The following is a 17818-nucleotide window of genomic DNA, read 5'->3' as shown; positions in this document are numbered from 1 at the left end:
AACCCCGGATCAAAATGCAGATCGATCTGAACGCGCTTCCTTAGGGACTAGAAGGTTTTGGAATCACACTTTCTCTACCTTGTCACACACACACACACACACACTCACAAGCAGTTTGTTCCATCCCATTTAATGTCAGTCCCATGTTTTGGCGTGGATCATTTGTGATGCTGTATGGATGAGCTGTACTCGTGTATGCAGGTCTGTAATTGTCTATATCTAGAGTCCCGCAGTCTGCCAGCGCTTTTTGATATCTGTGCGTGTGTGTTATCTTTCGTACACACTTCACTTGCGCTTTTATAACTCTTCGCTCTGTTCTTCACAAATGAACGCTCTACACAAATGAACTGTTGGCCTGTGGGTAAAATAAACAACGCACCTTTAGAATATCTTGCTATGTGAAGCTTCTGAGGTTACCTTTGGTATACAAAAAAACATTATGAAATGTTTTATATGAAGCCCATATTTTTCATGCATTGTAAAGGCATTATACTGCATTCATAATGTTTAATAATACACCTTATAATAAGTTCAACAACTCAACTCTCCAAAAAAACGATGCACAAACGATGAGTAAAAAATATGTTTTTATTCATGGGTGTGTGATTTTGTGCATGTGTAATGTATATCACTTCCAACGTGACTTGTAATGTCTTATAACCACTTATAAATATCTTATGGATGTTTATAAGAGGACATTGTCACTTTACATATCTTAAAGCATACCTATTATATACATTACAAATATACTGTGTATATAAACATTATATCTTCTGCAGATAAGATTACATGTTCCTTGTGTTCTGATGCATTATACTCTAAGCTATAACTATAAATAGTTGAGTATTATAATTGTGGTTACAGTTATTTTTGAGAAGTTGTAACATATTATAAGGTGTTTTATGAGATGTTATTAATGCTTAATAACACCTTTACAATGCATTATAAATATGGGCTTCATAGAAAGTGTTACTGAACTTTTAGCATGTTTTTGGTTGTTTGCTAAGGCAATCATTGATGGGGGAAATGTAAATCTGTCATTTTAATGAATATGAATCAATATGAAAGTATTTTGACAATTTATTTTTGTCTTGGTTTAGTATTTCCTTGAATCGGTTGCACTCTCGCACAGAGAAAGCCTGTAAATCGCAGGTCGCTACCTCTTTGTTTTTATGGTGTTTTTAGTGGGAAAGTCGAAACTCTTGTAATTTGTGCAGGAACGACTTCAGACTGTTTGTTTTGATTTGACCCTTCTCTGGGGTGGGTCAGAGTCGCCCTTATTTAAAGAGATGAGATAGGTTTAGATTGCACCGTCTGAATGGTTCAGATTTGAACGAATGAAACTTCATATCCAAATTCGAGGTAAATCAAGCAATTATCTCTCTCAGTATTTCGGCTTACTTTTCCATCAGCGGTGCAAGCTAAACATGCTGATGTTCCGTCAAGACTGTAAATGAGGAGAGAAAACACTCCAGCAGAAGTGTTTAATCAGCTCTTGTTCCTGTGTTTCTAGACGTTAATGGCTGTTAGTGAGATTCTTCCACAGTGTCAAAAAATTATTATTATTTATTTATTTTAATTTTTTCATTTTCGCATTTCATTCGGGCTCAAAGCACACATGGAATAAGTACCTCCTTTTGAACATAATGCACATAAGCTCCTCCCCTATGAGTAAAGATAACTGATAAGCCCCACCCCTTTAAGAGAAGAGGTGGGTCAAGCCACTCCCATTTGAGAAGACAGAAGGTAAGCCTCTGCCCTTTAAAGAGGAAAATGGATAAGCACCTCCCCTTTATTCAAATTAGCCCCATACATTTTTTTAATGAGGATAAGCTCCTCCCATTATTAAATATATAGGACAAGCTCATCCCCTTGAGTGAACAGATTTCTGTTGACTTTTGGCCATCATTCACATTCATAGTTTCTTTCAAAGGGTCACTGTGAAGCATTTAACATGTTGATTTAATTTTAGGTTTGTTTTTGGTTTCTTTAATCTTTTTAATAAATGAAAAATTTAAGTCTGAAAAGGTCCTGTTCACCTGGCGCCATTCAAAATCTAACCGACAGCGATGAAGGCATTATAAGATTATTTAGGAGTTATATTTGGGACCGTGCATGTACTATAGAGTCACAATCATTTTCAGACAGTAGCGCTCAGCAATGCTTTGCGAATATGACCTTTTAACCTCATAATCTCTTCCTGGTTTGAGCGATTGATCATTTTTAACTCTCAGCTTGGCACAGAGGAAGCGTTAGAGTGAGAAAAAGGAAGGTATCTTGACAGAGGAGCCGTCGAACAAGGAGAGAGCGGGAATTTTTCAACACTGAGGAAACCTCTCAGGAGAATGATAAAAAAACAAAACGTTTTAAGTGCAAAAAACTTGAGCTCTGCTCTGGGTTTTGCCAGAATTCTGTTCCTTTTCCAAATATTTGCTTTGGACTCCGGCCGCGACCTGCACGTAACATATGTCCCTAATGCAGTACACTGACCAGGAGATATTCACTAAACGCGACAGACGTGTGAGAAAACGAGCACAGGAGATGCCGGAAATCATTGGTTTGTTTATGCTCTGGGAGCAAGGTGTTTGGGGTTTAAAGTGCATGGGTCTCTGTGGTACATTTCTGCACGTGTTAATGTACTAATGCAAGTTCTGTGGAAACGTTTAACAGTCGTTATGTATTTCTCCAAATGTTAAATGGTTTCCAAATGCTTCGAAGAGCAGAAAGAAATGCTAGCAGTAAATGTAGACACAGGGCCTGATTATCGCCATCCATGGCCACACCAAGTCGAAGCATACTTGTTTCGAAATTTGCTAGAACTGTAAACATACACTGCTGGAGAATCTATCTTAAACTGGTAGCTATGTTTTGGAACATGGTGGTTTATAGCTCGTCATTAGCTGATCCAAGATGGTCATTATCTGGTGGACCCTTTTCTTTTCCAGCTACAAGCTACAAGATGGTCATACCATCTTAAGGTGGTCAAGTTGATTTTTGGAACATGGTAGCTGGTTTATAGTTCGTCATTAGCTGATCCAAGATGGTCATTATCTGGTAGACCCTTTTTTTTTAGCTACAAGATGGTCATACCATCTTAAGGTGGTCAAGTTGGTTTTTGGAACATGGTAGCTGGTTTATAGTTCGTCATTAGCTGATCCAAGATGGTAATTTTCTGGTACACCCTTTTATTCCAGCTACAAGCTACAAGATAGTCATACCACCTTAAGGTGATCAAGTTGGTTTTTGGAACATGGTAGCTGGTTTATAGCTCGTCATTAGCTGATCCAAGATGGTCATTATCTGCTAGACACTTTTTTTCCAGCTATAAGATGGTCATACCACCTTAAGGTGGTCAAGTTGGTTTTTGGAACATGGTAGCTGGTTTATAGCTCGTCATTAGCTGATCCAAGATGGTAATTATCTGGTAGACACTTTTTTTCCAGCTATAAGATGGTCATACCACCTTAAGGTGGTCAAGTTGGTTTTTGGAACATGGTAGCTGGTTTATAGCTCGTCATTAGCTGATCCAAGATGGTAATTATCTGGTAGACACTTTTTTTCCAGCTACAAGATGGTCATACCACCTTAAAGTGGTCAAATTGGTTTTTGGAACATGGTAGCTGGTTTATAGCTCGTCATTAGCTGATCCAAGATGGTCATTATCTGCTAGACCCTTTTTTTCCAGCTACAAGATGGTCATACCAGCTTAAGGTGGTCAAGTTGGTTTTTGGAACATGGTAGCTGTTTTATAGCTCGTCATTAGCGGATCCAATATGGTAATTATCTGGTAGACCCTTTTATTCCAGCTACAAGATGGTCATACCACCTTAAGGTGGTCAGATTGGTTTTTGGAACATGGTAGCTGGTTTATAGCTTGTCATTAGTTGATCCAATATGGTAATTATCTGGTAGACCCTTTTATTCCAGCTACAAGCTACAAGATGGTCATACCACCTTAAAGTGGTCAAATTGGTTTTTGGAACATGGTAGCTGGTTTATAGCTTGTCATTAGTTGATCCAATGTGGTAATTATCTGGTAGACCCTTTTATTCCAGCTACAAGATGGTCATACCACCTTAAGGTGGTCAAGTTGGTTTTTGAAACATGGTAGATGTTTTATAGCTCGTCATTAGCTGATCCAAGATGGTAATTATCTGCTAGACCCTTTTTTTCCAGCTACAAGATGGTCATACCACCTTAAGGAGGTCAAGTTGGTTTTTGGAACATGGTAGCTGGTTTATAGCTTGTCATTAGTTGATCCAATGTGGTAATTATCTGGTAGACCCTTTTATTCCAGCTACAAGCTACAAGATGGTCATACCACCTTAAAGTGGTCAAATTGGTTTTTGGAACATGGTAGCTGGTTTATAGCTTGTCATTAGTTGATCCAATGTGGTAATTATCTGGTAGACCCTTTTATTCCAGCTACAAGATGGTCATACCACCTTAAGGTGGTCAAGTTGGTTTTTGAAACATGGTAGATGTTTTATAGCTCGTCATTAGCTGATCCAAGATGGTAATTATCTGCTAGACCCTTTTTTTTCCAGCTACAAGATGGTCATACCACCTTAAGGAGGTCAAGTTGGTTTTTGGAACATGGTAGCTGGTTTATAGCTTGTCATTAGTTGATCCAATGTGGTAATTATCTGGTAGACCCTTTTATTCCAGCTACAAGATGGTCATACCACCTTAAGGTGGGCAAGTTGGTTTTTGGAACATGGTAGATGTTTTATAGCTCGTCATTAGCTGATCCAAGATGGTCATTATCTGGTAGACCCTTTTATTCCAGCTACAAGCTACAAGATGGTCATACCATTTTAAGGTGGTCAAGTTGTTTTTTGGAACATGGTAGCTGGTTTATAGCTCGTCATTATCTGATCCAAGATGGTCATTATCTGCTAGACCCTTTTTTTCCAGCTACAAGATGGTCATACCACCTTAAAGTGGTCAAGTTGGTTTTTGGAACATGGTAGCTGGTCAACCAGCCAATAACAGCTCACACAGCTACCATCCTAATCTAGATTTTCAGCAAGATGAAGTTTACCAAGAGTGAATCTGAGTCCTTGAATATTGTGTCCTAACCAGGCACGGTGCAAGAAGTAAATCCTACCTCTTCCATGTTAATCTGAATTTTTGTCCTAACCAGCTGCAACTGTGTCAAGCAAAGCCTGATAAGACATTTTGACAGACGTGTTGTTTGACTCCAAACATACTCAAGTATGCAGTACCGCCACTCCCTATATGCATATTACCCAGACTGTGTAGGGCACCAACTCCCTAGCAGGGTATCATCTTACCCTTGTGGCTGCCCTTCCTCACACATTATATTTTATTCAAGGACCCCATAGTGGTCGCTGAACTCAGACGTTCACCTAGCACTCGCACAGCTCACACCCCTGGGAAGAAAAAATCTCATTGGTCCTGTATATTAAAGTAATATACTATTTAAGCTCAATCAATAGCATTTGTTGGAGGGTTTTTTCATGTTTAAACTTTAATAGGGTATTTTTACGTTTATTGGTTGGCCTCATTCACTTCCACTGTATGTGCCTGGCTTTATCCCAGATTTTTGGAGGGACAAGTCGAAATACATTTTTGTGGTAATCAACATTATTGACCTCGTATTGAACTGGGGAATGTTATTTTAAACATCAAATGTGTTGTAATGGGCTGTGATTTGGTTGCTTTTAGCGAGGAAAGAACAATTTGATGCTGGAAACATGGATGGGATAGGACCAGGATAGGACACGGTGTGAACACACCTGGTCTGGTGGACAGGGCCTTCATTTATCTTGCCAAGGCCTTGTTGAGTCACGCTAATGTGGATCTGACATCTGTGTGTGTGACGGTCAGAAACAGACGTGTAAACGAGAATGCTGGGAAACTGAGAGGTTGTATTCCCCCTTGGCTGGGCTGAAAATGGCCTGGATTGGAAAATCTATCCCAAGACCTCAGTACATTGGACAAATAGACCGAAAATTAGTTTCGCATGAGGGTTTATTAAGAGCAAGCTTATTTATACAGCCAGACATTAATGCAAGATATCTAAGAGAGATCAGGTTGCAGTATCATCCTTGGAGAGAGAGGAGGACACATGAAAACTTCTAGAACGAGAACACACACACACACACACACACACACACTTACACTCACACATATGTCTGACATGGGAGTAGGACCTTGCTATGACTCCTAGGAACTCAAAGGGACACAAATCAAATTCGGCCATCTACCTGTAATGTCTGTGCCGTTAGCATCACCAAATGGAATTGGAAAAATATTTTTTTTTTAACAGGTTTCTGAAGACCCCCCTGTCTTCTCTTGGTCGGACACACAGATAGTCCTGACTCAAACTTAAGCCATTGTTTGAGCGAATGTTGCGTTGTCAAACTAGTCTGGTCACTCAAACAAAGAAAGCTATATTTTGATAGCACTAAAGAGTGATGGGGGGTTATTTTTAGGGAAATCAGTCCACAAATGGCTTACTTATAGTTGTCTATTTATATTAAGCTGAGACATGAGAAAGTATTTTAACATCAAAACTTGAGTCCTCAATCATTAAACATTAAACTGCAGGTTTAACTGTATTGGCTTTAAAGCATCTGTTGAATGAACCGCTTGTGTAATTTTCCAAAAGCCCAATTTACAATGGATCTGTCAACACACTCAAATAGCAGTTATGCACATAAACGGGTTCCTGTTATATCCAGAGGAACAGAATCAATTACAAGTTCACACATACAGGTCAAGAGCGCTTGTAAGCCAGAACATACCACCAAATATTCACACAGGCAAAACAGCACAATACCTTACAGCTCAAATAATAAACAAGTTTTAACAAAATAATTAATGTAAGTGCTTTTATAAAATTATAAGCTTCACATTTCTGCATTTAAAACCTTGACCCACTCACATTCATTGACAACGTTTACATGCACTTAAGGAAACGGTTTATTTCAGGGTTTTTCCCGAAAGCGGCGTTCTGAAACGTCATGTAAACAAGAATGCAGATTTCCTTACGCCGTTTAAGGGATTAAGAGAAAGCATTTTAACACACCTAGGTTTCTTCTGGAGAACATGGCTTAATGTGGCCATGTAACAGGTTTCTGAGGAATGCACATGTGCGTGGAACAGACCGAGGAACAAACGTCATTGGATGGATCCCAAAAACAAGTCAACTAAGGGGAAAGAATTCAATATTTCTCGGACTACATTGGAAAAGCACAAACACTATAAACTACATAGCGGTTCAAATGTAAAATTGGTGGTCCCTTACGGCCACATATATTTGCTTGTACATTGGGGTAATCCCAGACTTTTATGTAAGAGGGAAATCCCTCTATTGCAGCGAAATTAAGTTACGGAAACAAATACATCAACAACTGTGGAATATCTGGAAATAAAGAAGCATGAAGCAACGTAGAATAAAATAGTGAAGATAGTCTTCCTCGAATACCATGTTTGTTACTTACACAGGCATCGCAGGAAAATTGTATACGGGAGTAAAGAGCATGAAAACAGGAATGCTGCTTTCAAATGGGAACCATCTTTCTCTCAATAAGCCGCTTTCAGCTGTCCATGTAAACGTTTTTGTAAGTGCCACACTGACCACATTTAGATGCACGCCAATATGCTGATTACACCCAAAAAACAGCTTATTTAAAAAAAATCTGGCAAAGAGAGAAAACCCTGTTTATATGAGATTTGAAATAACTGCGTTATTCTCTGCTTTTGATGTCAAACCGTGAAGAGACATGCGCTCAACGTGTGCACACATTGGATTAGCCGGTGAGAACGCTGGTAATGGTGTTTACATGCCACGCGAAATCGGCCTAATGGGCAAAAATCTACCCGTGTTGAACGGTTTATTACACTGATAAAGGAACGCTGTTTATTGCGTTTACATGACCACACACTTTATCGGTTTATTATGCTCAATCAGTGTTTGAACATGCATGTAAACGTGCTTACTGTAACCTAAATTTTATCTTTTTTTTGATTGAGCTTAACTTGTATTGAACCTGGAATATTCCTTTAAGCAACCTGTCCAGTCAACTCAACAACATTTGACTCAACCAAGTAGGGGGGGCTGTGGCTCAGGTGGTTGAGCGGGTCGGCCACTAATCGCAGGATTGGTGGTTTGAATTCTGGCCCACACGAATCCACATGCCGAAGTGTCCTTGTGTAAGACACTGAACCCCAAGTTGCTCCCAATGGCAGGCTAGCACCTTACTTAGCAGCTCTGCCGCTATTGGTGTGTGAATGGATGAATGAGACGCAGTGTAAAGCGCTTTGAATACCGTTAAGGCTTAAAAAGGTGCAGACCATTTACCAATTGTGAATCAATGTTGTAAATTTGGGGCGGGACTATCTGTTTGTTCAAATGATGGCAGACGGGGGGGTACATTTTTCAATACAAAATGTTGCAATTCCATTTGGTGGCGTGGAAATGACACACTTCCACTTTACTGTCAACAGTTTCAAGTTGCCCATGGACCCCAGTTTGAGAAACACTGTAGATATGAATAATGATCCAACAGCAACTTTATCTGAGATCTCGTTTAGAAACATCTACTTGAATTATAGTTCATTATGCAATTTAACTGCACAAATGAACATCAGAAGTGGACATACACACAAATGCCTGGCAATGCTGCTGTAGACTGTTTACTCACAGAAGGAAGAGGAACTTAAGATTCTTGGATCGTCTTAGGAGGACCCCAAAGTCTTAACCTGAGTTTTAGCCTAAAAAAAGCTGTGTTTGATGGGCCTTTTCTCAATATATGGTCACCTACTGACACATCTTACCCCATTTAACATTCATGAATATTTATGGAATGAATATTATGCTGTTTTAGGGGTTGGTTGATCCTTATATGTGTATATCTTTGTCGTCCGGCAGATGTTGACGAGTGCTCAGAAGGAAACGGTGGTTGCCAGCAGATCTGTGTGAATATGATGGGAAGTTACGAATGTCGATGCAGAGATGGATTTCTCCTGTCCGACAACCAGCACACCTGCATCCAGAGGCCAAAAGGTGAGCTCGAGTGACCTCATGGTTATACACCCATACACAACAACGCTCCTTGAGCAACATAGTTGCAATAAAGTCACTGTCTATGTTATGACCTTATTCAAGATAAACAATTTAATTTTCAATGACTGAAAAAGAGGCTGTGTGGGATACACGTACAGTATGTTAAATTGTTGTACTACTTAAATGTTCTAGATCAGTTGTTTATAACTGGTCGGTCATGACCCAAAAATGGGTCTGTAAAGAACTGAACCAAAAGACAAACACACACACACAGCTGCCCGTAAATCTCTCTCTCTGTTGCACTGCCATCTCTGGTCAGCCTTTATCCCTCTCAGAGGCTTGATTAGCCTGATAAGGGGGCTGGTGTGTAGCATTATGTCCCGTCTCGCCCTCCGCCCTGCCACATTCCTCCCTCGTTCTCTCAGGTTAGGTAGCCCCCCGGCATGACGTACACCCCCCCCCCTTTCCCCGGGGAGGGTTGAGTTTCCTTCCGGCCCCGTCTGCCCGAGTGGATCGGAGACAGTCCTCCGGCCCCTGGCGGACGGAACGCCCCCACAGTGTTTTTGGTGGATGGTAGGGGTCCTCTGCCACTCCTCCACCCACTAATGGACGACAGCCACGCCTCCCCAGGTGGATCGGAGACAGTCCTCCGGCCCCTGGCGAACGGAACGCCCCCACAGTGTTTTTGGTGGATGGTAGGGGTCTCCCCCACCCCTGGCAGCGGTAACCGCACCAGGCAGTTGGCTGGGAGCCCCTCCTCCCCTCGCGGTCGGCAGCCATTCCTCGGCTTCCAGGCGGCCGGGCTCCTCCGTCCTTTGGTGGATGGCAGCGGCTGCTCCTTTGGGGTGGATGGTAGCGAAGAGAAATCCACTAAGGCGCATCCCTCTTCCTTCCCGGATTTCGGCACCAGTGTAAAGGGATAGCAAGGAGGAGGCGAGAACCAGTTTGACAATATAAATAATATTTAATGAAGAACTGAACCAAAAGACAAACACACACACACACACACACACAGGTGTCGGGCAGCTGCCCGTAAATCTCTCTCTCAGTCGCACCGCCGACTCCAGTCGGCCTTTGTCCCTCTCAGAGGCTTGATTAGCCTGATAAGGGGCCGGGTATGTAGCATCACGACCCGGCCCTGCCCTCCGCCCTGCAAATAATAAATAATAACAAAATGCCACCACCCATTAATGCAAAGTAAGGATGGAAAAATAAATACGCTTTTCAACAAAATTTTTGTTGTTGATGTCAAAGACATTTGTCCAATCAAACTTACCGAAATCTAAATTAGAAATTTGCCAACATGGACAGGATGCTTGACAAGCTCTCATTCTTTAAAAATTTTAATATTAATACACTTTAAAGTTTTTTAAATTTATAGGATAACCAATTTTGAGTCTCTGCTTGATGCCAAATGCAAAATCTGGGTCTTGAAGCAAAACCGGTTGAGAACCACTGTACAAGATCATGTCTAATTATTTCAACCCATGCTTTCTGGAGGTTTTATCATATAGATTTCTTATGGCATGCCATGTTTTTTATATTTTGTCTGCTAAATGATTGACACAAAGCTATTAAACCGTACAACCCATTAAATGGACTGTACAACTATCTCTCACAGCCTCATTTTAAATAGCAAAAAATAAATACGCGAGTACCCTGATTAAGGTCTATAACATACTAACATGGTTCTCCTACTTCTTCTGCTTTATATAGCATGTACTGTATACTGGGCAATGTAATGAAGGTCATGTGACAACAATGTTATGTAACAATGCCTACTGTTTCACGTACTATTAAAACAATTCTGTATTTAATTTCGAACTTAGCAATTGTTTCTGTGCTGTGTACGTTGTGGTTAAATCATTTTCGTGGAAAACCCCTTTTCTCTTTAAAGCCAAATCTCAGGAGATGAATTTGGCCCGTTGAACTTGTCAGTGTTTGCGTTTCATAAGCTTAATGTTATTGGAGTCTTACAAATAGCTGGATCATATGTTTCAAACACAGATTTTGGCGGGAATCAAGTACTTTAATTGGGCTTTTTTTTCGGTTGGATTGGGGTTCATAAATACTGTTGTAAATCCCTCATATTTCATGTTAATGTTGGTTTTATTGCTCCCAGATTAAAACTTGTTGGATGGGGAGATTAAGTCACCATAAATCTACAAACGCTCTGATTTTGAGGGGCTGTACTTCTGCTGTGACCGGTGCCCTACTGGAGCGAGAGGCATAGATCTGAGCGAGCAGTCATCTGTTTGCTATTACCATTATAGCTACAACACAATATGCTTTAGATAATTGCGTGCTAGGAAGAGACGATGTTGGAAATCCTGACTGCGCAAGTGACGCAATTCATCATCTGAAGGTGATGACGGATTGACGGATTGTATGTGTAGACAATAGTCAAACAAAGAGCTTGCCCAATCAATAAACCGGATAGAAATTTGAGGAAATGGGGTTACTCCCGCTTTACGTTTTAACTTGTACGTTGTACAGCGGCAGTGTTTTATTTTCTTTTAAATGGAATATCAACACTAGCACATTTTTAGCTGGACAGCGACGGTTTACGCACTTTATTTACCTAGTTACTTTGGTTGCTTGTTTAAACATCCCATTTTAAAACAGCTGATGGCATTTTTTCAAGGTTAAAATGCTTTCTATTACCCAAGTTTAATTAGCTACTTTTTGGTAGTAGCTTGTATGTAATTACTTTTTTGGAGTAATGTAGCTTAGGAACTGAGTCAAAGTAGCTTCCCCAATATTGTGAGTAAGCCACTTGTTAACTGCAGTTCACTTTCATGAGTTAGGATGGATTGCATTTATTCTAATTGAGGTTCCAGGGAGCGGTTCGCTAAAAACACCGCTTGCACACCAATGTCAGACGAACTAGGTGCACAACAAAAGCTCCAGTGTGAAAGCAACCGTAGTTAGTTACTCCCCATCAATGCTTTCTTAAATAACCATCCACAATCCACTGTAAAGTCACTTTCAGCTCTGGCTCTATTCTTGTGTGAGATGCCCACTTTTCACAATCCAATCCGTTCTAGATACTGTAGATAAAATCAAGTCCTACCCTAGAGATTCACTCTGAAATAAGTCACTAAGTTATTATTTTCAAATTATTTTCACATGTCTTTAAATACAGATATCCAAGTATTGGTGCATAGAAGCCCTTGTGACTGATGAATGATACTGTATGGGGGTTCAGGGGTATCTCCAGAGAGAAACTTTTGAATATGCAAAAGTATGAATGGACCATTTTTCTATTTTCATTAAAGGGAGAAAGACTAAACTATAAACTAGTAATTGTTTTGTCTTTCATCCTTGTCTGAGATGATGACATCTGAATAATTTCACAAAATTAGAACAGAAATCTATTTGTTTATTATTGAAGGCTTGGAACATGCTGATTAATAAAACAAAATTTAGAAAGAAAAAACGTTATGGTCTAAAGCCGCTCTGGAAACCCACACCTCATGTTTACTCACATGTGGGCAAAAGAGGAAGCGGGTGCGGCCCGGGCATCAGTGAAGCGTATTTCAGGGCTAGAGAAAAATATTCAAGAATACAGAGCAGAAAGATCAGATATGATGTAACCGGCGCTGTTGTTTTGTCGCGCTGCTCACTAGAGATGAGGGGAGGGCGTAACTGTCGTCATGATGTCTTGCAGTCAAGATGAAATCAATCTGGGATTCGGAACGGCGTGACCTGCGTAGCGGGGGCAATAGCAACTTCATAAAGTCATAGGTTGCGTTTCCACTGACGCGGAAGAAATCCGCACAAAGCCACTCCCAACGCTAGCACTGCTGTCAATTTTACAATCCACACTTGACGCTCGGCTTCCATAGGAAGGAATCGAAAGCGTTTGCTCAAATTCGCTCACTACGCGCCAGTGGAAAAACATACGATAAGAAAGCCAAACTGCTAGCGTTTTTAGCAACACCCTTGTCTAGATGTAGAACACAAGCTAAATATCGAAAATTACTCAAAAGCTTATCATCAGAGTTTTTTTATCATGATAAATATTGATATCGTTTTATCGCCCAGCCCTAGTTATGACATGTAATGAAACTTTTGTGCATTTAAGGCCAATTCGGAATGCCCCAAGTTACAAACTCAAACGGAACTCTAACAAACACCAACATTCTAAAGTTGGCTGTTGGATTTGGAATGCTGAGAAGCAGAACTGTCATTGTAAAACTGCCCCAAGAAACACCAACAGGGTGAACACACTGACCCAATAAAACCCAACAAACATGTTTGTTGGTGTTTGAATGATTACTTTGATGTTTTACACAGTCATGGAGTGAGTTTACTATACATGCATGATCTTATACAAATTATGCGTAATAAGCTGCCGCATATGGTCATGTAAACACCATGTAAACAAATTGTTTTCTCTATCAGGGTGAGATCATAAACAGCTTAAAATAAACCAATCGACACAGGTAGAGTTTTGCCCATTACCCCGATTTCACATGTACACTTCTTAAACGACTTTCTTACCGGCTTATCCTAGTGTTGTGTGCATGTCTGTTGTCTTGCATAATGATTTGCTTAATAAATTCTCAAAGCTAAAGTTGAAATGCATTTCCTGTTTTGTGTTGCTTTTTCTGTTTCTCACACCTGCAAACTTCGAAATACCTCTTAAAATGAATCGCAGTCCATGTGTTTTTGTTGCAGTCAGTGCAGTGGTCTGGGAAATGTTTACTTAGTAATAAAAAACTGCTTCCTTCGTCTTAAAGTCTCATTTGTTTCGAAGTCAGGTAATGGGCCCCAAGTGCAGGGGGCCTCACTGGAAGTGTGGCTTACATGAGTACACACACATACACAGTTCCACTATGTTATGTTATTTAGTGGATGCATGACAAATTGCTGTTTTATATTATATAAGGCTGAGAAAGTACCTTTTGATGAATAATTATGAAAACCACAAGATGTACTGTACTTCCACTTTGAAATAATCCGGCTCGCTTGTTTCCGGTTATGTTTTTACAATGTGCCTAGTGGCCTAATTTCTGAAACTCACTCAAGAAATATTCTAAACATTAAATTCAGTGGAATAACAGTTTGTAAAGCTTTAATTGAGCTCAAGCCGATCTGAAAAAGCAATGTCTGGTAAATGCTCCTTCTCCTCAGACGGAGGCCTGTACCAGACCTCAAATGACTGTTCAAACAGATCAGATTGAAGCACAAATGACAGAATGTTAAAGGACTCTAGTAAAGGGTGTCAGCACCAGCGCTTTTTGTATGAAACAACTACACACTTCAAACAATGCAATGCTCAATGTGTGAGAGACCTCATGAACTCATACATCAGCCTTGTTTATTAAATGTACACTCATTGAGCACCTTTTTTAGGAACACTATGGTCCTAATAAAGTGCCTGATGTGGTCTTCTACTTTTGTAGCAAACACACACACACACACACACACACACACACACAAAATGTGTGTTGAGTCCCCTTTTGTGCATCATTTTTCCACTTGCACTCTTTGAGGAATATTTCAAGATCTACTCACCATATGTTGTGTTTGTGCTCGTTTGAATCGGGATACTCTGCTGTAAGTTATGATATGTCATTGTCTATGTTATATGGATGTTTCAGGAAGTAATAAGGAAAAATGTGACAAAAGACACTCCTGTTTATTATATTTACGTGTGTCTGTGGGAATTTCATTCACTAATGCTCACTGCAGTTTGGCCTCTTCGTGAAATAAAATGTGTTCAATGCATTCTAGAAATTGAGACCTTTCCAGCACATGGCTATCTCAACTTTTTTATGTTTTTACCAACTCTGAATCTAATTGTTGTGATAACAAATTTGCAGATGATGACAACAAAACAGTTTTTATTTTTCAGCTAATTAAAATGTATTATTTAACAATTGGTAGGATCGGCTATATGCATATTAAAGACAAGATTCTAAGCTTTAAAATGACTTGTTCAGATCAAGCAAGTTGTTATTAATTTAATATGTAATTATTTTATATATATATATATTTTATTTATTTTTTCTTCTCAAATTGTGCACTATAAGACCAGGTTTTTTACATTGCCGTTTAGATAAAAAAATAAAAAAAATCATTCATATTAGATTAAAAAATAACCTCATGTGGAAGCATGTCTAATCTGCCTATTCCAATCGAAGGTATTCAATTGATTTGAAACATTGCCTTGATCCCCAAGTTGTCAACAGCAACCTACCCTTTTTTAAGTAATTTTCTCAGATTCACAGCTCCATCAAACTAAAAAGCGAATCGATTTAGGCTAGAAAGAGTAGAAGAGACCACTCTGCCTAGCCTAAATTGATTTTGATGTAATGCATTTCTGTAACTTTGAATTATAGAATCAAAATGCAAATTACACATCTGTTGTTTCCAGTTATATCCATTTCGGCATTGTAGAATGTTAGTACAGTTGAAGTCAGAAGTTTACATACATTTAGGTTGAAGTTTTTCAAACTCATTTTTTAACCACTCCACAGATTTAATATTCGCAAACTATAGTTTTGGCAAGTCATTTAGGACATCTACTTTGTGCATAACACAAGTAATATTTCCAACAATTGTTTACAGACCGATTGTTTCACTTTTAATTGACTATATCACAATTCCAGTGGATCAGAAGTTTACATACACTAAGTTAACTGTGCCTTTAATCAGCTTGGAAAATTCCAGAAAATGATATCAAGCCTTTTTGGCAATTAGCCAATTAGCTTCTGATAGGAGGTGTACTGAATTGGAGGTGTAACTGTGGATGTACTTTAAGGTATACCTTCAAACTCAGTGCCTCTTTGCTTGACATCATGGAAAAATCAAAAGAAATCAGCCAAAACCTCAGAAGAAAAAAAATTTAGACCTCCACATGTCTGGTTCATCCAAAGCAAAGGACCTTGTGAAGATGCTGGAGGAAACAGGTAGACAAGTATCTATATCCACAGTAAAACGAGTCCTATATCATCATAACCTGAAAGGCTGCTCAGCAAGGAAGAAGCCACTGCTCCAATACTGCCATAAAAAACCCAGACTACAGTTTGCAAGTGCACATGGGGACAAAGATCTTACTTTTTTATCCCCATTTCCTCCCAATTTGGAATGCCTAATTCCCACTACTTAGTAGGTCCTCGTGGCGCTGCGGTTACTCACCTTATTCCAGGTGGCAGAGGGCAAGTCTCAGTTGCCTCCGCTTCTGAGACATTCAATATGCACATCTTATCACATGGCTCGCTGTGCATGACACCGCAGAGACTCCATACGTGGAGGCTAATGCTACTCTCCGTGATCCACGCACTTCTTACCACGCACCCCATTGAGAGCGAGAATCACTAATCGCGACCACGAGGAGATTACCCCAAGTGATTCTACCCTCCCTAGCAACCAGGATTTGGTTTTGGTTGCTTAGGAGACCTGGCTGGTGTCACTCAGCACACCCTAGATTCAAACTTGCAACTCCAGGGGTGGTAGTCAGCGTCAACACTCGCTGAGCTACCCAGGCCCCCCAAAGATCTTGATTTTTGGAGAAATGTCCTCTGGTCTGATGAAACAAAAATGTAACTGTTTGGCCATAATGACCATAGATATGTTTGGAGGAAAAAGGGTGAGGCTTGCAAGCCGAAGAACACCATCCCATCCGTGAAGCATGGGGGTGGCAGCATCATGTTGTGGGGGTGCTTTGCTGTAGGAAGGACTGGTGTACTTAACAAAATAGATGGCATCATGAGGAAGGAAAATTATGTGGATATATTGAAGCAACATCTCAAGACATCAGCCAGGAAGTTAAAGCTTGGTCGCAAACGGGTCTTCCAAAAGGACAATGACCCCCAAGCATACCTCCAAAGTTGTGGCAAAATGGCTTTAAGGACACCAAAGTCAAGGTATTGGTGTGGCCATCACAAAACCCTCACCTCAATCTGATAGAACATTTGTGGGCAGAACTGAAAAAGCATGTGCTAGCAAGGAGGTCTACAAACCTGACTCAGTTACACCAGTTCTGTCTGGAGGAATGGGCCAAAACTCCAGCAACTTATTGTGAGAAGCTTGTGGAAGGCTACCCAGAAATGTTTGACCCAAGTTAAAAAGTTTAAAGGCAATGCTACTAAATACTAACAAAGTGTATGTAAACTTCTGACCCACTGGGAATGTGATGAAAGTAATAAAAGCTGAAATATATAATTCTCTCGACTATTATTCTAACATTTCACATTCTTAAAATAAAGTCACGATCTGAACTGACCTAAGACAGGGAATATTTTCTAGGATTAAATGTCAGGAATTGTGAAGAACTGAGTTTAAATGTGTTTGGCTATGGTGTATGTAAACTTCTGACTTTAACTGTATATTTGCTGAACAAAACATAATTTTTTGAAGTGTCACTCCCAGAATGCTAATTAGTGGTGTTTGCTAAAGCCCACTTTTTTAGCCGTCTGGATTCCGGAAGTATTTTCCCTATTAATTTCTTCCATAGACTTGATAAATGACTTCATAAAACCATGAACCAAACCAACCAGCTCTGAGGTGAATCACAACATGACAATCATTGTTTTAAGGCAACAAAGTATTTGAAAATTTGACAATAAAATAAAGGTATAAGACTGTGTACTTACCGTATTTCATTCGTCTTCAATTCGTCCCTCATTATTTTTACAAGCAAATTAGCTTTGCAGGAAACTCTTCATTGTTGCCAAAGGTTTGCTACAGGTTCACTACTACCAGTGAAGAGTTGCAAACTTCTGGAAAACATTTAGTGCAAATCGGAAGCTCATTTGCATGTGAAAATAA

The 17818-nt window shown here is 39.8% G+C and overlaps 1 protein-coding gene across 3 annotated transcripts in view; it reads left to right on the top strand.

Annotated features, from left to right (window-relative positions):
- The window catches only part of LOC127619112 (signal peptide, CUB and EGF-like domain-containing protein 3), a 127367-nt gene that overhangs the window by 51237 nt on the left and 58312 nt on the right, over nucleotides 1-17818 (top strand). For all 3 annotated transcript variants that reach the window (XM_052091868.1, XM_052091872.1, XM_052091867.1), the window contains exon 4: nucleotides 8903-9037. In XM_052091868.1, coding sequence (XP_051947828.1) covers nucleotides 8903-9037 — 135 coding nt within the window. The remainder of the gene's footprint in view (nucleotides 1-8902; nucleotides 9038-17818) is intronic.

This window comes from Xyrauchen texanus, chromosome 25, assembly GCF_025860055.1.
Source record: "Xyrauchen texanus isolate HMW12.3.18 chromosome 25, RBS_HiC_50CHRs, whole genome shotgun sequence".
NCBI classification, from domain to species: Eukaryota; Metazoa; Chordata; class Actinopteri; order Cypriniformes; family Catostomidae; genus Xyrauchen; species Xyrauchen texanus.
The sequence above is the reverse complement of the archived record's forward strand: the minus strand, read 5'-3'. Positions and strand labels throughout refer to the sequence as shown.